Raw genomic sequence first — 15,216 nt, forward strand, 5'->3', positions numbered from 1 at the left:
CGGAGGTGAGGCAGGAAGATCAGGAGTTCAAGGCCAGCCTCAGCTACACAGTGAGGTTGAGGACAGTCTGGGCTACATGCGACCCTATCTCAAAAACAGAACAAAACGACGACAAAACCCAACGGATTCAATAGTTGGATAGGTGTGTCATTGGTTAATGTCTGCTTAATCAAGTCCATAAAAAAACAGGTTAAAAAAAAGAAGCAAGCAATATGTGTGTGCTAGAACTGTTAAAACTCAGACTCATGTGCGAGAGCCACGGCGCACTTTCGTACACTTGCGGCGCATTCTTTGAAATCCAGACAGACTGCGGAGACCTCAGCTCGTCTGAAAGGTGGGCAGCGCTCCAATCTGTTAGGTTTCTCAAGGAAATTACGCCAGGGAAGAAACCTCACTCAAGCGGAGACTCTTAGAGGGCGGACACCGGCCGCGCACGCCGTCTCCCATAAAATGTATTCTTGTCGCTATGTGACTGGTTGTGGTCCTCAGATCCCCCTCTCTCATTGATCTGTGCGCCAGTCGATCATCTCCAGACCCCAGCATGCTATTGGTCCGCCGCGACGCTCGGGCCGGAGGAGTTCTCCAGTGACGCCGAAGATGCTCTCCGCCCACATTCCGAGGTGTGGGCGGAGACTTCCCGCGACTCTGCCTCTGGGGGCGGGACATGGACCAGACGGGGACTTTTGATACGCTGCGCTTGGGCAGACGGGCGTCCGATTGGTCCCCGGCCTGGAAGGAGGTGGGGTCGCCTCTGGGTCCCTGAGCCGAGCTCCAGAACCCGGGGGAGTCTCAAAGTTTGTCCGAAGCCCCAGTGGGGAGTGGGTGGGCTCGTCGCGCGAGGACTGTCTGGGCATGAGCACCGTCTTCGTGCCTTCCTTGCGGATGCACAGCCCGCTCTAGCCCCTGCACCCGCAGGCCCGAGCCCGGCAGGCTTGTCCTCCCCGGGGAGTCACGGATCTCCGAGGACACGGGTGGCGGAGCTCTCGGCGGGGCTCTGCGGGTTCCCGAGCCCGAGTTCCCCGCGCGCACACTCAAGCACTCGCGGAGAGAGGCGGCTCGCCGGCTCGTGGCGGCTCTGAGCGGCCCCCTCCTGCCTCAGCATCCCGGCCCCGCGGGGCTCCCACGCCATGGAGGTGCTGGAAAGCGGGGAGCAGAGCGTCCTGCAGTGGGACCGCAAGCTGAGCGAGCTGTCAGAGCCCGGAGAGACCGAGGCCCTCATGTACCACACGGTGAGGACCCGCTGCCCAGGCCGGGGGGCTTCGGGGAAAAGGCGGGCGTTGTCACCAGCTGGAGACCCGGGAGCCGGGAGCCAGCGTCCGTCCGTCTGGGAAGGGGCATGGCAGTCGCAAGAAGTCCGAGGATGGAGTTTTCCTCCGTGAGCACAGGATGGTGCGCAGCTGGGGCCTTTAAACTTTCCTCCGAGTAGTGACCCTTTGTATTCCAAAGCATCATGCTATTTTCCCATCGGTAGCACCATTTCCTATTGCTAACGGTACAGCAATGCTGGGAAGAGGATGTGTTTTGAGAATAACGCCTCCGCCCAGTTACATTGATTTTTTTTTTTTTTGTGGTGAGGTTTGTTTAAAAAAAATGGATAAGCTAAAGTAGTATTTTCTTTCCATCCGTTTCTTATCGTCTCCCTCTTTCCTGTTGCTTAACTTTTTTTTTTTATTTTACTTTATCTCTTTAAAATGTACGTGCATGTTGAAAAGCCTTCTTTCTCCACAAGGGACGGCAGCTACCTTTCTTAAAGCTGCTTCGGCCACACCAGCCTTGAAGATCTGCTTCCTCCCTTTTCAGAGGAAAGATCTCCGAGAAGTCTGGAAAATCTGAGGCAGCTACATAGTTCAGAGAGGCTTTGAGGGAAGAGGTGGGACAGCTCATCAGTTCCTTCCCGGAGAGACCTCTCGGGAGCCTCAACTGTCGCAGACTGTGGCTCGTTTAAAGATGTCACTTTCAGCCTTTTGGCATAAGTTTGCAAAAGGGAATCTTGTGTCTGATAGTCAGTGTTGGTAATATGGCTTTGTTCTCCATCATCTCCAAGTTTGTAATCACACACACACACACACACACACACACACACACACACACACACACACTCACACACATACACATACACACTCACACAAACTCTGAGGTAAGAACAGGCTTGGCTTCTTTCCTGCCTTGGTGCTGTTAATGGGGTCAGTACCAGGATATTTGAAACTTTTGCAAAAAACGGTTTGCAGGCTCCACCTCTTTGGCCTTTGCTGCTGACTGTATTTTGGGAAAAGGGATGGGGCCTCCCTGCTGCTTCCTACCAAAGCATTTGTGGTGGCTGAGAAGAGTCGTTTTAAAAAAGAAGCCATGTGCAGGCTTGCGAGAGAGTGGTGGTTCACTCTGGGGCAAAAGCCAGATGTTGAGTGTGATCCTGATCATTCAGCCTTTGCCCACTGTCCATTCCGAAGAAGCCTTTGGGTTAGGAGCCCAGATGTGCTTCATGTGCTCGAGAAAAGAGGCTGAACATGCTGACCCATAGCTGTTCCCAAACTTTGGGGGCTCCAGATGTTTCCACTGGCATGAGCTACAGCTTGATCATGAGTGGAGAGGCGCTTCTTTTCAGCAACAGCCCTCACTGTGAACATGTTTTACCCAGCCGCTGCCAGGCCACTGCTTCAGGCCGCCTTTCAGCTGGTGGGATAAAATGTGCAGACAGCCACATTGCTGGATCCCGAGAGGTGCCAGGCAGGGCTTTGAGATGAGTCCCTACCTGGGACTGGCAGGAGCTGTAGGACAAAAGCTTGGCTTGGCTCCAGCTACAGTTTTTACAGTTTCAGAGACCTTGCCTCCCCTTTGATATTAACAACTCAGGTTTTCTGTGTCATTGTGGTAAAGCAGTCATGTGGGGTCATTTTTCTGATAATCCCCTGCTTTTCAACGACCATCATGGTCTCCAGACAAGTGTCTCTGCTTTGAACTGCTCACACATACAAAATGCCACTCATAACTGCTGCAAGTCATTAGTGTGTGTATAGGAATCAGTGGTGAAAGGGGCATCATACATGGATGGCTGGATCTGAACTTTGGAAACAATTTGAAAACAGGTGCTTTCTCAGCCGCCTCTTGAACTCAGATATCTATATGCTGAGCTGTTGGTGCAGTTTGACCATGGTGGCCGAGGGGCTGATTCCCCAAGTGGGCAAAGTGATGATCTGTTTTTATTTGTTTTCTTTCAAAGATAGTCTTTCATTTGATATTTATTGAATAATTTCCATGTACCAAACACTATTCTAAGCACATGGGATACATAATGAACAAAAACAGACTAAAACACGTGACTCTGAGTAGTTTACTTTTTTTTGCATGTGTTTGCAAATGTGTTGGAAAAATAACACATGATGAGCGTAAAGAGAAGCAAGTGATATAGCGTGCTCGACATTTTCAATGCAGGGGACAAAGCAAAAGTGGACTAATGTCACCAGGATAGAGTCCTCGAGGTAGAGGAAGGACAGGGGATAGACTGGAACTGGTGAGTAGAGGTTCCAAACAGGGGGTTGGAGGAGGTGAGTGTTATCTCAGCAGGAGGAAAAGCCTGGGCACAGGTCAGCTGTCAGCAGGTGGAGCACCTGGGGACCTCAGGGACATGGGGACATGGACTGTGTGTGTAGCATCATCTTCTACTGTAGTTAGCCTATCTGGGTGAGTCACTTTCTTTGTAGATACAGGCTACTTCCAAAATGCTGGAGACTGAATTGATCCAGTAAATTTTCTAAGTGAAGTGTATTGAGAGGGAAACATGGGGGTAGGTGGGGGTAGATAAGACTGTCTCTGGGAAAAGTGTTAAGTAAGAGATGGTGATAGCTACAGCCTGTAAGTCTGTATCTCAAAGAGGAGCCCCTGGCATGCCCTTGTGCAGTCTCCCAGGACCCACCCTTGGTTGGATGGTGTCCTTTTACTTTCTTCTGATCATGTCTCTCTCGCTTTCTCTGTCTCTGTCTCTGTCTCTGTCTCTGTCTCTGTCTCTGTCTCTCTCTCTCTCTCTCTCTCTCTCTCGTGTGTGTGTGTGTGTGTGTGTGTGTGTGTGTGTGTGTGTGTGTGTGTGTGTATGTATGTATGTATGTATTTCGTGGGCCTGTGGAAGCCAGAGTACAATCTTGGGTGTTATTCTTCACCTCCTTTGTTGTTTGAGACAGGGTCTCTCTTTCGCCTGGAATTTGTCATGTAGGCTACACTGGATGGGCAGTCAGCACCAGGGATCTCTGCTTCTCTATGTCCCTCATGCTGGGATTGCAAGTCTGAGATAGCAGGCCTGTTTGTTTTTTGTTAACGATGGTTCTCTGGATTGAACTCCAGTCCTTGGGCTTGCAAGGCAAGCATATTCTGGGCTGAGCTTTCTCTCAGCCCTGCTGTCACCATCTTAAAACATCCTAGTCATTTTTGAGTTGGAGCCCTATAATTTTGTTTTGTAAGGGTTCCCCCAGATTTTGTTGGGGGAACAAATGTTTTAGTAGAATGGTGCTGTTTTTCCTCTTTCCCGACCCAGTGAAAGGGCCCTTGTTTGGTTTGCTTATCTTTCATGCTGGGTTCCAGTTATTGAACTAAGGTCCTCAGGTTTGTGTAGTTAGGTGCCCCTTACCTGCTCAGCCATCTTGCTGTTTGAGCCTTCCCCCCCATTAGTTTAATTTTATATATAAGAAAACTAAGGCTTGATGCCTTGGAGCATGCTGTGGGGTTTGGGCCCCACCGCTAATTAGTAATGTAACCCAGATGCAAATTCACCTCTGCCTGACTCCAAAGCCCGCTATGCTATAGGTTGAAAAATCCTGACTTAAAGAAAGGTATCTGATTAAAAGGTTGAGAAAGAATGATGGGTTATAGAAACTGCTGAGTTCCGAAGCAGCTCATGTTTAACTGGGGCTGGCCGTGTCTTCTGTGATCGGCTCTTTGTTTTAAGTTTGATTGAGCTCACGTACCTGGTCACCAAGTCTCTGTTTTAGCAAACCTCTCACATACTTGGTTTCAAAAAGAGAAAAGGTCCAAGTTGCCTAAGGCTGGGATTTTCTTTCCTAGACGTGTCTTGTGAACACAGAGAGCAGTGCTTTTTTTGTTTAGTTAGCCATGAAGACTTCTCTGTCCTGAAGGCTCAAGACTTAGAGGAGACAGGTTTACAGTCACCTGAATAATGAAACACATGACGAGGCTGGATGTGGGCTTGCTTAGCAGGTCCTGAGTGAGGAGAGCTTTGTGCTTCCTCATGAGGCTTGTATAAAGCCTTCTGAGCCGAGGTGTGACCCAGGAGGTGCGTCACCAGCACTGAAGAGAAAAGGTTGTGAGTAAGGTAACAGATGTTATTTTAGTTCAACTGATAGTTTTTCCATGAAGCTGCCACTCCCAGATAGATCAGGGCTGAAAGTGTTTAGAATGATGGCTGACACAAGAATGAGGACTTGTCTTTTAGAGTTGGGAACTGTTCTGAGAACCTTGCCCCATTTTTACAGACATACCTGGATGTTGGACTACTCTAATGTTATAGGCACTTGACTGTGTCTGGGGATGATTTAAAAAATGGAAAATTGTTTCTGTTGAAAGGATTTGGAGTTCTAGAGTCAGGAGAAGGAGGAGGTTCAGCTATATACTATACCATTTGGCACTGTTCAATTTAAATATTTTATTTATTATAATTATTATTTGTGTGTATGTGTGTGTATGGCAGGCATGTGTGTGCTAGTGTGCGTGTGTGTGTATGTATGTGCATGTGTGTGTATGTGCATGTGTGTATGTGTGTATATATGAGTGTATGTGTGTACATGTGTGCATATGTGTATATGAGTGTATGTGTGTGCATGTGTGCATGTGTGTATATATGAATGTACGTGTGTGTATGTGTGTATATAGGAGTATATGTGTGTACATGTGTGCATGTGTATATATATGAGTATATGTGTGTGCATGTGTGTATATATGAGTGTATGTGTGTGCATGTGAATGTGTGTATATATGAGTGTATGTGTGTGCATGTGAATGTGTGTATATATGAGTGTATGTGTGTACATGTGTGTATGTGTGTATATATGAGTATATGTGTGTACATGTGTGCATGTGAATGTGTGTTAGGCCTGTGTGTGTTAGTATGTGCTAGTGTGTGTATGGCAGGCATGTGTGTGCTAGTGTGCATGTGTGTGTATGTGTGTATATATGAGTGTATGTGTGTACATGTGTGTATGTGTGTATATATGAGTATATGTGTGTACATGTGTGCATGTGTATATATATGAGTATATGTGTGTGCATGTGTGTATATATGAGTGTATGTGTGTACATGTGTGTATGTGTGTATATATGAGTATATGTGTGTACATGTGTGCATGTGTGTATATATGAGTGTATGTGTGTGCATGTGTGCATGTGTGTATATATGAGTGTATGTGTGTGCATGTGAATGTGTGTATATATGAGTGTATGTGTGTACATATGTGTATGTGTGTATATATGAGTATATGTGTGTACATGTGTGATGTGTGTATATATGAGTGTATGTGTGTGCATGTGTGCATGTGTGTATATATGAGTGTATGTGTGTGCATGTGAATGTGTGTATATATGAGTGTATGTGTGTACATGTGTGTATGTGTGTATATATGAGTATATGTGTGTACATGTGTGCATGTGAATGTGTGTTAGGCCTGTGTGTGTTAGTATGTGCTAGTGTGTGTATGGCAGGCATGTGTGTGCTAGTGTGCATGTGTGTGTATGTGTGTATATATGAGTATATGTGTGTACATGTTTGCATGTAAATGTGTACATGTGTGTATATGCATGTGTGTTAGGCCTGCATGTGCTAGTGTGTGTATGGCAGGCATGTGTGCTAGTGTGCATGTGTGGAGGTCAAAGAACACCTTTCAGGTTTGGTTCTCTCCTTCACTGTGAGTTTCAGGCATTGAACTCAGGCTGTCAGGCTTGCACACAAAGTACTTTAACCTTGCCAGCCCACGCTGTTTGGATTTTTACATCCTGGATCTGCTTAGAAAATGAAGACTTGGAACTGGATGTCATAGTAATGGTAGTAATGTCAATATAATCCTAGCATTTGAGGCTGACACAAAAGGATCACAAGTTCATAGTCCATGTGGACTACTTAGCAAGTTCTGTGTCAGCCTGGGCTACATAGTGAGACTTTATTAGAAAGATCAGAAAAGGAAAAAAAATGAAGTTTAAGAGACCAAGGCAATTAAACTGGGGTCTAAAATGGAACTAAAGTAGACTCATCTAAATGTGGACTAGACATGATTTTCCCAAGAGTCCTTGGGGCAGAGGAGATATCAGCACTGTGTTAAAGCACATCACAAATGTTGCTGCAGACTCTGTGTGAAGACACCAGGCATCAGGGACACGTGGGGGAATGGACTCCCAGGTTGAAGGCTAGCCATGGATTGTGCAGGGGAAACTTTGCCATCTTGGTCACTTCCCCTCTTCTGTTCTATCTGGTGAATAAAGATTTTGTCACTTACATTGATTCCATCCATTTAAAAATGAGTAGATAGCAGTAGTCTTTACAGAGGTGGCCACAGTTTCTGCTTGTCTTGAATGTACGGTACAGATGTAAAATGAGCTGGGCCTCCACTACTCAGATTTTCCATCTGGTCAGTTTCTAAAGTGAAATGGCTGGTCTCAGCTGGTGGGAGTTAAGGAACCTAACGGTATCCCCTGGGAAGCATCTGGCTTTCTCATCTGGCTGACACTGTCTGCTGAGGAGTTGGCCCATCTCATAAGCTGAGGGGTTTGATCTTCTTGCCATCAGGCCCAGAGACTGGGATGGTTGTAGTGGACAGTGAAGCCTTTGGTGGGTGTTATCACTCAGATGTCATCTCCTGTTGTTGCCCACTGGCAAAGTCCTGATGGGGAATCTGGGTCCTCATTGACTGAGGGGGTCAGATCTCTGAAGCTGGAGTTGCAGGTGTTTGTGAACCACCCAGTGTGGGTGTGGGTACCAAACCCTGGCCCTCTGCAAGAGCAACAAGTGCTCTTACCTGCTGAGCCATCTCTCCAGCCTTTAAGAAAATTTTAATAGCTTGTTAGCTGACTTAATTTATTGTTAAGGATCATGTCATATGGCCATATCTAAGCCAACAGCTGGAGAAGGATGTAGGATTGAAAGGACAGGCCTAAATGAATTGTTTATGGCTGAAAGAGATCCTTGAGACTTAGGTGTGATTGTTGGTATAATAGTCTGTCAAAAGATATGTTTGATTAGCAAACAAAGGTGTGTCTACTGTCTCTCAAAGGTGGGATAGCAACTAGAAAAATGTTTTAGATCAGTAATTATTAGCCGTGAGAACAAAAAAAACAAGCCCAGATTCTGTGCCACTTGCAAAGTCTAAGGATTGTTTAGGTGTGCTACCAGTGTCCAAGGAAGGAACTCTAGAGTGGCAGGAAAAACCCATGAAATACATGCAATGCCTGTTCTTGGAGGTGTGTCAGGGAGTATGTTTCCTGGGTCATCGACCGAGACATGCAGAATTAACTACATTATCCAGACTCTCAGCATCAGAGCCAAATACCAGGGCTGGAAGTAGCTAGTGGGGCTGGGACTCTTGCTCACCATGCAAGGCAAAAATGACTTGTACCTTTACAAGTCCAGGGCAGGGTGAAAGCTGAAGGCCATTTTCAAAGCTGTTTTCTTGCTTGCATGTTGGCTCTTCAAACACTGGTGAAACATTGTGTGTCTGTCTGCTGCTTGAACTTCCTGCCATAGCCTGGCCTTGCTACTGACTTTCATGGGGGCATGGCCCTAAGGCCTTGCTGACCATTTGCTATGGTTGAGCTGTAGGCCATCAGCCATCAGCACTGTCCCAGGGAGTGCCTCTGTTTCCTGCTTGAAGAATTAAAAGGAAATGATGAGGCCTGTCATCTTACCATCTTTGTGTTAACCTTGAGCTAATTCTTCCCTGCTCACTGGATGTTCATGAGCTCTTCCAAATCAAAGTTCCAGGTGACCTTGATTTTTCCCTGGAAGGAACTGTGTGCTTTAGCCATGGGGTACAGAGTGAGTTTTCTATGAGTTATCTGAGACTTGGAGTAAGTAATTTGCCCCTCTGGAAGACAGGCTTCTTGAGGCCAGATGCCTTTCTCTTTGCTGAGGTCAAGTGTGAAATGCTCAGTGATCCATGCTAGTCCCTTGACACACAGCCATCCTGGAAAATGGATAAATTGGGTGATTCTGGTCTTTTTTTGTTAATATATAATGATGTATCAGTGTGTGTGTGTGTGTGTGTGTGTGTGTGTGTGTGTGTGTGTGTGTTGTGTATTCTTTTAAATTTGTATTGTCATGTGTGTTTAGTTTGATAAGGACTACACATAACCGGCTTGGTGTCTTGTTTCTCTTACTTTGATGAAATATCCTGACCAAAGCAACTTGGGGATGAAAGGGTTTATTTGGCTTACACTTCCATATCACTGTTTATCAATAAATGAAATCAGGGCAGGAACCCAAACAGGGGAGGAACTTGGAGGAAGAAGGTGTTGCAGAGGCCATTGAGGGGTGCTGCTTTCTGGCTTGCTCCTCATGGCTTGCTCAGCCTGCTTTCTTATTGAACCCAGACTAGGGATGGTACCACCCACAATGGGCTGGACCCTCCCCTATTGATCACTAATTAAGAAAATGCCATATAGATAGATCTTATGAAGACATTTTTCTCAGTTGAGGTTCCCTCCTTTCAGATAACTCTATGGCTTGTGTCAAGTTGACATTAAACTAGGCCAGGCCACTGGTATTGGTATCTGCCTTTTTTTTTTTTTTTTTTTTTGAGAAGACAGTGAGGGTGGAGCAATTGTTCAAGAGCCCTGGCTTTCACTAGGGGTGGGAGTGTGGCCTGTATTGTAGAATGGGTGGGTCTTTGATCTAGGCCACGGGTTGTCTGGTGTCCTTGGGCGTGTTTGTTGGATTTGTTTCTTTGCCTGTAATAGACTCATTTATTTTTACCCTGTCCTCTATGTCTTCAGTTTGAGGATGAGTGGTCCTGACCATGGGAGTCTGATGTCATTTGGGAGGCAGAGGGGGCTTATAATTATTCTCTCTTGTGTATCTGAATTCTTCTCTAGCCAGCTTCTATCTTCAGCTATAAACACAGGTTTCTGCCTTCAACACATGCTTGCCAGCTGCTCCTCATGTTTCTGTCAGTCTTGTTTATGGTCAGGGTTTTTTTTTTCTTCCCCACACAAGTAGTTATCAGCCTCCATTTCTTCAGTCTCACCCCTGTGCTCTGGTTCTTGTCACTGACTGTAGGCTTCTCCAACCTCCCCCTAACTTGAAGTCCAACCATCTTTCCTCTGTGTTTACCTCCAGGGCCTTGTGGAAATATTTGGCAATATTGACCATAGGCTTACCTTGTAACTCTTTTTTCTCTCTTTGAGATGGGGTCTTGCATTGTAGCCTGGGATGGCTTTGACTCGTTCTATAGCTCAGGCTGGCCTCAAACTTACTATTGTTTAGCATCAGCTTCCTAAGCACTGGGATTGCAGGCATGTGCTATCATGCCTGGCTCTAAGTGGCCTTTGCTTGAGTTTCCACAACACTGAGGGGATGGGGTGAGGGGCTTAGCTTTTCCTCTATCACTGGCTTCTTGATTCTATCTTAAACATGAGCATTGGGTCCTTGGCTGTCTTCTCTTTCTGTTTGCTCCCCACCTCCTAGTGTAACTGATGCTTCAAGTCTGTTGTCTGTTGATAGAGAGCTGGGGATCTTTGGAATATGACCCCAGATGCTTATGGGTCCACCTTAGCTGCAAAACATCTTGGGGCTGAGTAACCCTTGAATCTTTACAATGTGTTCCTCTGACTAAGAAGAACCCAGACTGCTTTGCTTCCTGTTATCAGGCGCCCTTGTTATCTCAGGGGTGTTTGGTGACTTAGTAGTCCCGAAGTGTCAACCCATGCAGGGTTCTTATGGGTCATTCCTGAGACAGCTGCTTCAGGATTCAATGTCACCCACCACATGCAGCCTTGTTTTGTCTAGACTTCTTTGTACACTTTGGCTAGGGAAATCCTTTGTGGACTTGGTGTGGTGGTGATATGTAGAGTTGTTTCACTGTTTGGAAGGTCAGTGCAAAAGTCAGACCTTAGATCATGTCCCTTACAGTCCTGTGGGTCTTATGGCTGTTCTTAGGGTGGCTTACAATCAGCTCATGTTAAACTGGCTGCTTTGGGGTTGCTTTCCTCTGATGTAACTTATCTAAATTTAACTAGCATTGTAGAAGAGCTTTGATTTTTCGTTGTTGTTGAAGAGTTGGGATGGGTTCCTATGCACTGCCCAAGTCTCTATGGCCACTCCTTGCCTGCAGTATCTGTGGTAGGCAGCTCTCATCTGGGTTCTAAAGCATTTTAATGTGGAAACTCACCACAAGCAGTTTGCTTCATACCCTGTGCAGTCTACCCAATGGAAAGTCTTCATTTGTATTAAATGGGATGAAGTTCCTTTTATGGCTTTCGTACCCACCGTTGAAAGTTGTTGTTTTTGTCTTTTTAATACAGGATGCCACTTTGTGTTTCAGGTTGGCCCCAAATTCACTGTGTAGCCGACACCAAAAATCTTCCTGCCTCAGTTCCCCATAATACTAGAATTACAGGTGTGAGCCACTGCCAGACTAAAAGTTTCCTATCTGAAAACAAAAGCAGGCCACGTAATGCCATAATGAAACCCATTATTTTGCATACTAACTTAAGGTACATTAAACAAAAACTCTAGCAAACTTCAGTTAAATGGGCTATTAAAATAACAATAACAATATTCAATTGGTTGACTATTTCATTTGGACAACCTAATTGATGGTATAGTTGTTGTTTTGTTTTGTTTTGGTTTTTTGTTTGTCTCTCTCTGCAGCCTAGGCTTGTCTTAGGGTCATGATCCCACTGCCTTATCTTGCTGAGTGCTGGCATTACTTACACATGCCAGCCCACCTGGCTAGTTTGTATTGTATAATGTGCAAATATGCTTTCTGGTTTAAAAGTTGGCTTCAGTGAAATCTAGACAAAATAAAAAGTGGAAAAAAACAGGGAGGTAGGAGACATTTTTTTCATATTAAAGAGAAAAGGCCTTTCAGAGTCCTTGGCAAATAAAAAGTGTCTGGGGAGAAGCGATCCACAGTTTCCAAGTTGTCTGGGTGGAAAATCCTGGTTTGTAGCATTTCATGTCTTGGAAATGTCTGAATAGTTTTTGTGTAAAGGGAAATTCCTTTTGGCTGAGAGCAAGCGAGCGAGCGAGCTAGCAGGATTCAAACCGATAGGGCAGTGTTTTTAGACAAGTGGAGGAAATGGGATTTGTGGTGACTGTGCCTCCCTCACTGGGCAATCATGTTAGCAGACAATCTGAGGCGGCCAATCAGAGCCTTTCAAGGGTTCCATCACCAAGGCCATCTTTGCTTCCTGCCCATACATCCTGAGGAAATAACACGCTCAGCTGATTCTTCCTCCAATCTCAAGATCCCTGTCTCTGTGTCTCATCTCTGTCTCTCTCCATGTCTCTGTGTCTCTGTCTCTCTCTCCATGTCTCTGTGTCTTATCTCTGTCTCTGTCTTTGCCTCTTTGTTTCTTGCTTTCTGAACTGCTTTTAAAAGCCTGCACACGTAGGTAGACTGACATCTGTTCTTGACCTTGTGGCTCTCCCCATAGAGTCGGGTGGAGGAAAGGCTAGGAGGTCATTGAGTTATAAGCCGTTAAATACCTGGAATGTGTTTTGCAGCAGAGCTGTGCTCAGGCTCTTTTTCCAGCACGGGGAATGGAGTGACAGATGAAAGGGATGAAGAGTTGAGAACTCTTTACAGAGTCTAATGTGGCATCCACAGTGGGTACTCAAGTATGAACAGGAGTGCACAATGTAGAAAGATACAAAAAGTTGGAGCTGAATCCGGAAATCCTAGGTAGTTTGTTGCAGAAAGGGGCTTCAAACTCAAGGTCTTTCTGTCTGTGCCCCCCAAGTGCTTTGATTACAGAATAGGCACCGTCACTTCCCCACAGACACCCCCAAGTTCTTTTAAATGTAGCTTGGGGAAGGGGGCTCTGTGGGAGAGCATTGGGAGCTAGTCCAAGATCATGGAAGGTCTGCACATTCTTTCTGTAGATGGAGGGTGGGAGGCTGTTAATAAGACAAGGACAGAAGCAGGAAGGAAACTTATGAAGTGTTTAGAAGATAAAGGTTGGAGGATGGAGTTGATAGTGGCAAAACGACCTGGCGGCTGGCAAGTTCATCTGTGAGCAGAAGGTCATGAGGCCTGAAGCCACAGGGAGGAACAATGTCTGTGAGAGGATTAGAAGGCAGATCTGGAGACTTGGTGATGGTGAGGAAGGAAGAGTCGGGACTTCCTGTGCTCTGTGTTGGCTGCCTGGGTTGCCATTGACCTAGAATGGGAATATTGGGAGAGCAAATGAGTTTGGTGGGAAGATAACGAGCTCATTTTCAGACCTGGTGACAGTCAGGAGTGACGTCTAAAACGCAGTTGGGAAACTGGATCTGGCGTTCTGGCGAGGGATTCCAATTGGAGACTTCAGCTGGGGTGCTGGGAGTCTGGGGCTTTGTAGTGAAGCCGGGGTCCACATACAGTAGTCTAGACGGGCCTGGGTAAGGGGGAGTGGGGGATACAGGAATGCCGGCATGGCAGAGGAACATGCTGGTGGACTCAGAGAGAACCGGCAGAGAGAGTGCAGAAAGTGGGCAGACTTCCTTTGCAGGACCCCGAGGAGGGCCAAGATGCTGGGGAGTGGTCAGGGTGAGGAAGGCTGTGTGTGTCCTCCAGCTGACTGCCAAGCCCACTAGGGATGGATTCGCCTGTTAGTGCAGGGCTGTGTCAGTGTCTCGGCAGCCACAGGTCTCCTCTGGCGGCAGAACCTTTGTGCAAGGCACGGGCTCCATCTGGGAAGAGCTGTCTGGTAAGAGTGCAGACTGCAGGAAGGAGGAGGAGTATATTAGCAGTGTACACACAGCACTGCTGTGTTCTAGAAAAGGGTCGATGCCAGCTTTCAAAACTGGCAGCACCCTTGGTGCCCCTGTGGTCCTACTTTCACTCTGTCCATGGTGACTCTATTTGTCCTTGGATGTCCTTCCAGTCAGCATAGTGTGTGTGTGTGTGTGTGTGTGTGTGTGTGTGAGTGTGTGTGTGTGTGTGTGTGTGTGTGTGTTTCATTTGCCCTTGCACTGTGTGTATTTCCTAGACTGTGTGGTTCAGAAAAAAGGTGGATGGCCACAGACTTATAAGTGCTGGAGTTTGCCACATGGCCACAAAGAACCCATTTCCCTTCTTTTACTTCTGATTCTTTCACTGAGAAAGCACTGGGCACATCCACTCATGTTTAGCACAGAGTCATCAACAATACGCACACTGTGGAGAAATAGACAGAAAGCCAGGTGGAGTGGCCTAAACCTGTGAATCCCAGCATTTGGAGGTTAGAGACTGGAGGATCAGGATTGAAAACAAATTTCAGCTTCAACTACAGATAGAGTTTGGGGGTAGCCTGGTTGCTTGAGAGTCTGTTTCAACGAGAGAAAAAGAAAAATGGAGAGAGAGAGAGGGGGGAGGGAGGAAGGGAGGGAGGGAACACAGAGGGAAAATTGGTGAGAGAGAGAGAGAGAGAGAGAGAGAGAGAGAGAGAGAGAGAGAGAGAGAGAGAGAGAGTGTTTCTGGTCTAACTAGGACACAAAGAACTATCTTGAAGCTTTGGGGTCTTGGATTTTGTTTGATTTTGTGACTGGGTCTCACATCATCCAGGCTGGCCTTGGAAACACTTCTTCGTTTGTTTTAAAGGTGAAAACAAATGGCATGTATGTGTTTCTGTGTGAGCGTGCACAAGTTCATGTGGGTTCCATGGAGGCCAGAAGAGAGCATCGGATCCTCTGGCACTGGAGTCACACATAGGCAACTAATTGTACACCGTCTGACATGGGTGCTGGGAATAGAACTCTGGTCGGATGGAGAATAGCAAGTGCTCTTAACCAAGAGGTTGTCTTTCCAGCCGTGGCCTCCAACTCTCCTGTAGCCAAGGCTGACCTTGAGTTTCTGATCTCAGATAACAGAGATGTGTGGCCCCCACACCTGTTTCATATGTTGCTGGGTGTTGAACCTAGGGGCTCTGCATGCTAAGTGCATACTCTACCAACACAGCCACCCCCCAGCCCTTTCTCATTCTTTCAATAGAAAAATGCCTTGTAAATTTGAAACTTCTATAAAGAAACATTTTCTAGAAATAATTTAA

General features: G+C 46.4%; 1 protein-coding gene across 1 annotated transcript in view; it reads left to right on the forward strand.

The window, feature by feature from the left end:
* Window positions 1–750: 750 nt before the first annotated feature.
* Window positions 751–15,216, forward strand: part of Creb3l2 (cAMP responsive element binding protein 3 like 2) — a 121,960-nt gene continuing 107,494 nt past the window's right edge. The window contains exon 1 of the mRNA XM_027391464.2: window positions 751–1,229. Within this exon, the coding sequence (XP_027247265.1) occupies window positions 1,128–1,229 (102 nt within the window). The 5' untranslated portion in view covers window positions 751–1,127. The remainder of the gene's footprint in view (window positions 1,230–15,216) is intronic.

The sequence above is a fragment of the Cricetulus griseus genome (genome assembly GCF_003668045.3).
Source record: "Cricetulus griseus strain 17A/GY chromosome 1 unlocalized genomic scaffold, alternate assembly CriGri-PICRH-1.0 chr1_0, whole genome shotgun sequence".
Taxonomy (NCBI): domain Eukaryota; kingdom Metazoa; phylum Chordata; class Mammalia; order Rodentia; family Cricetidae; genus Cricetulus; species Cricetulus griseus.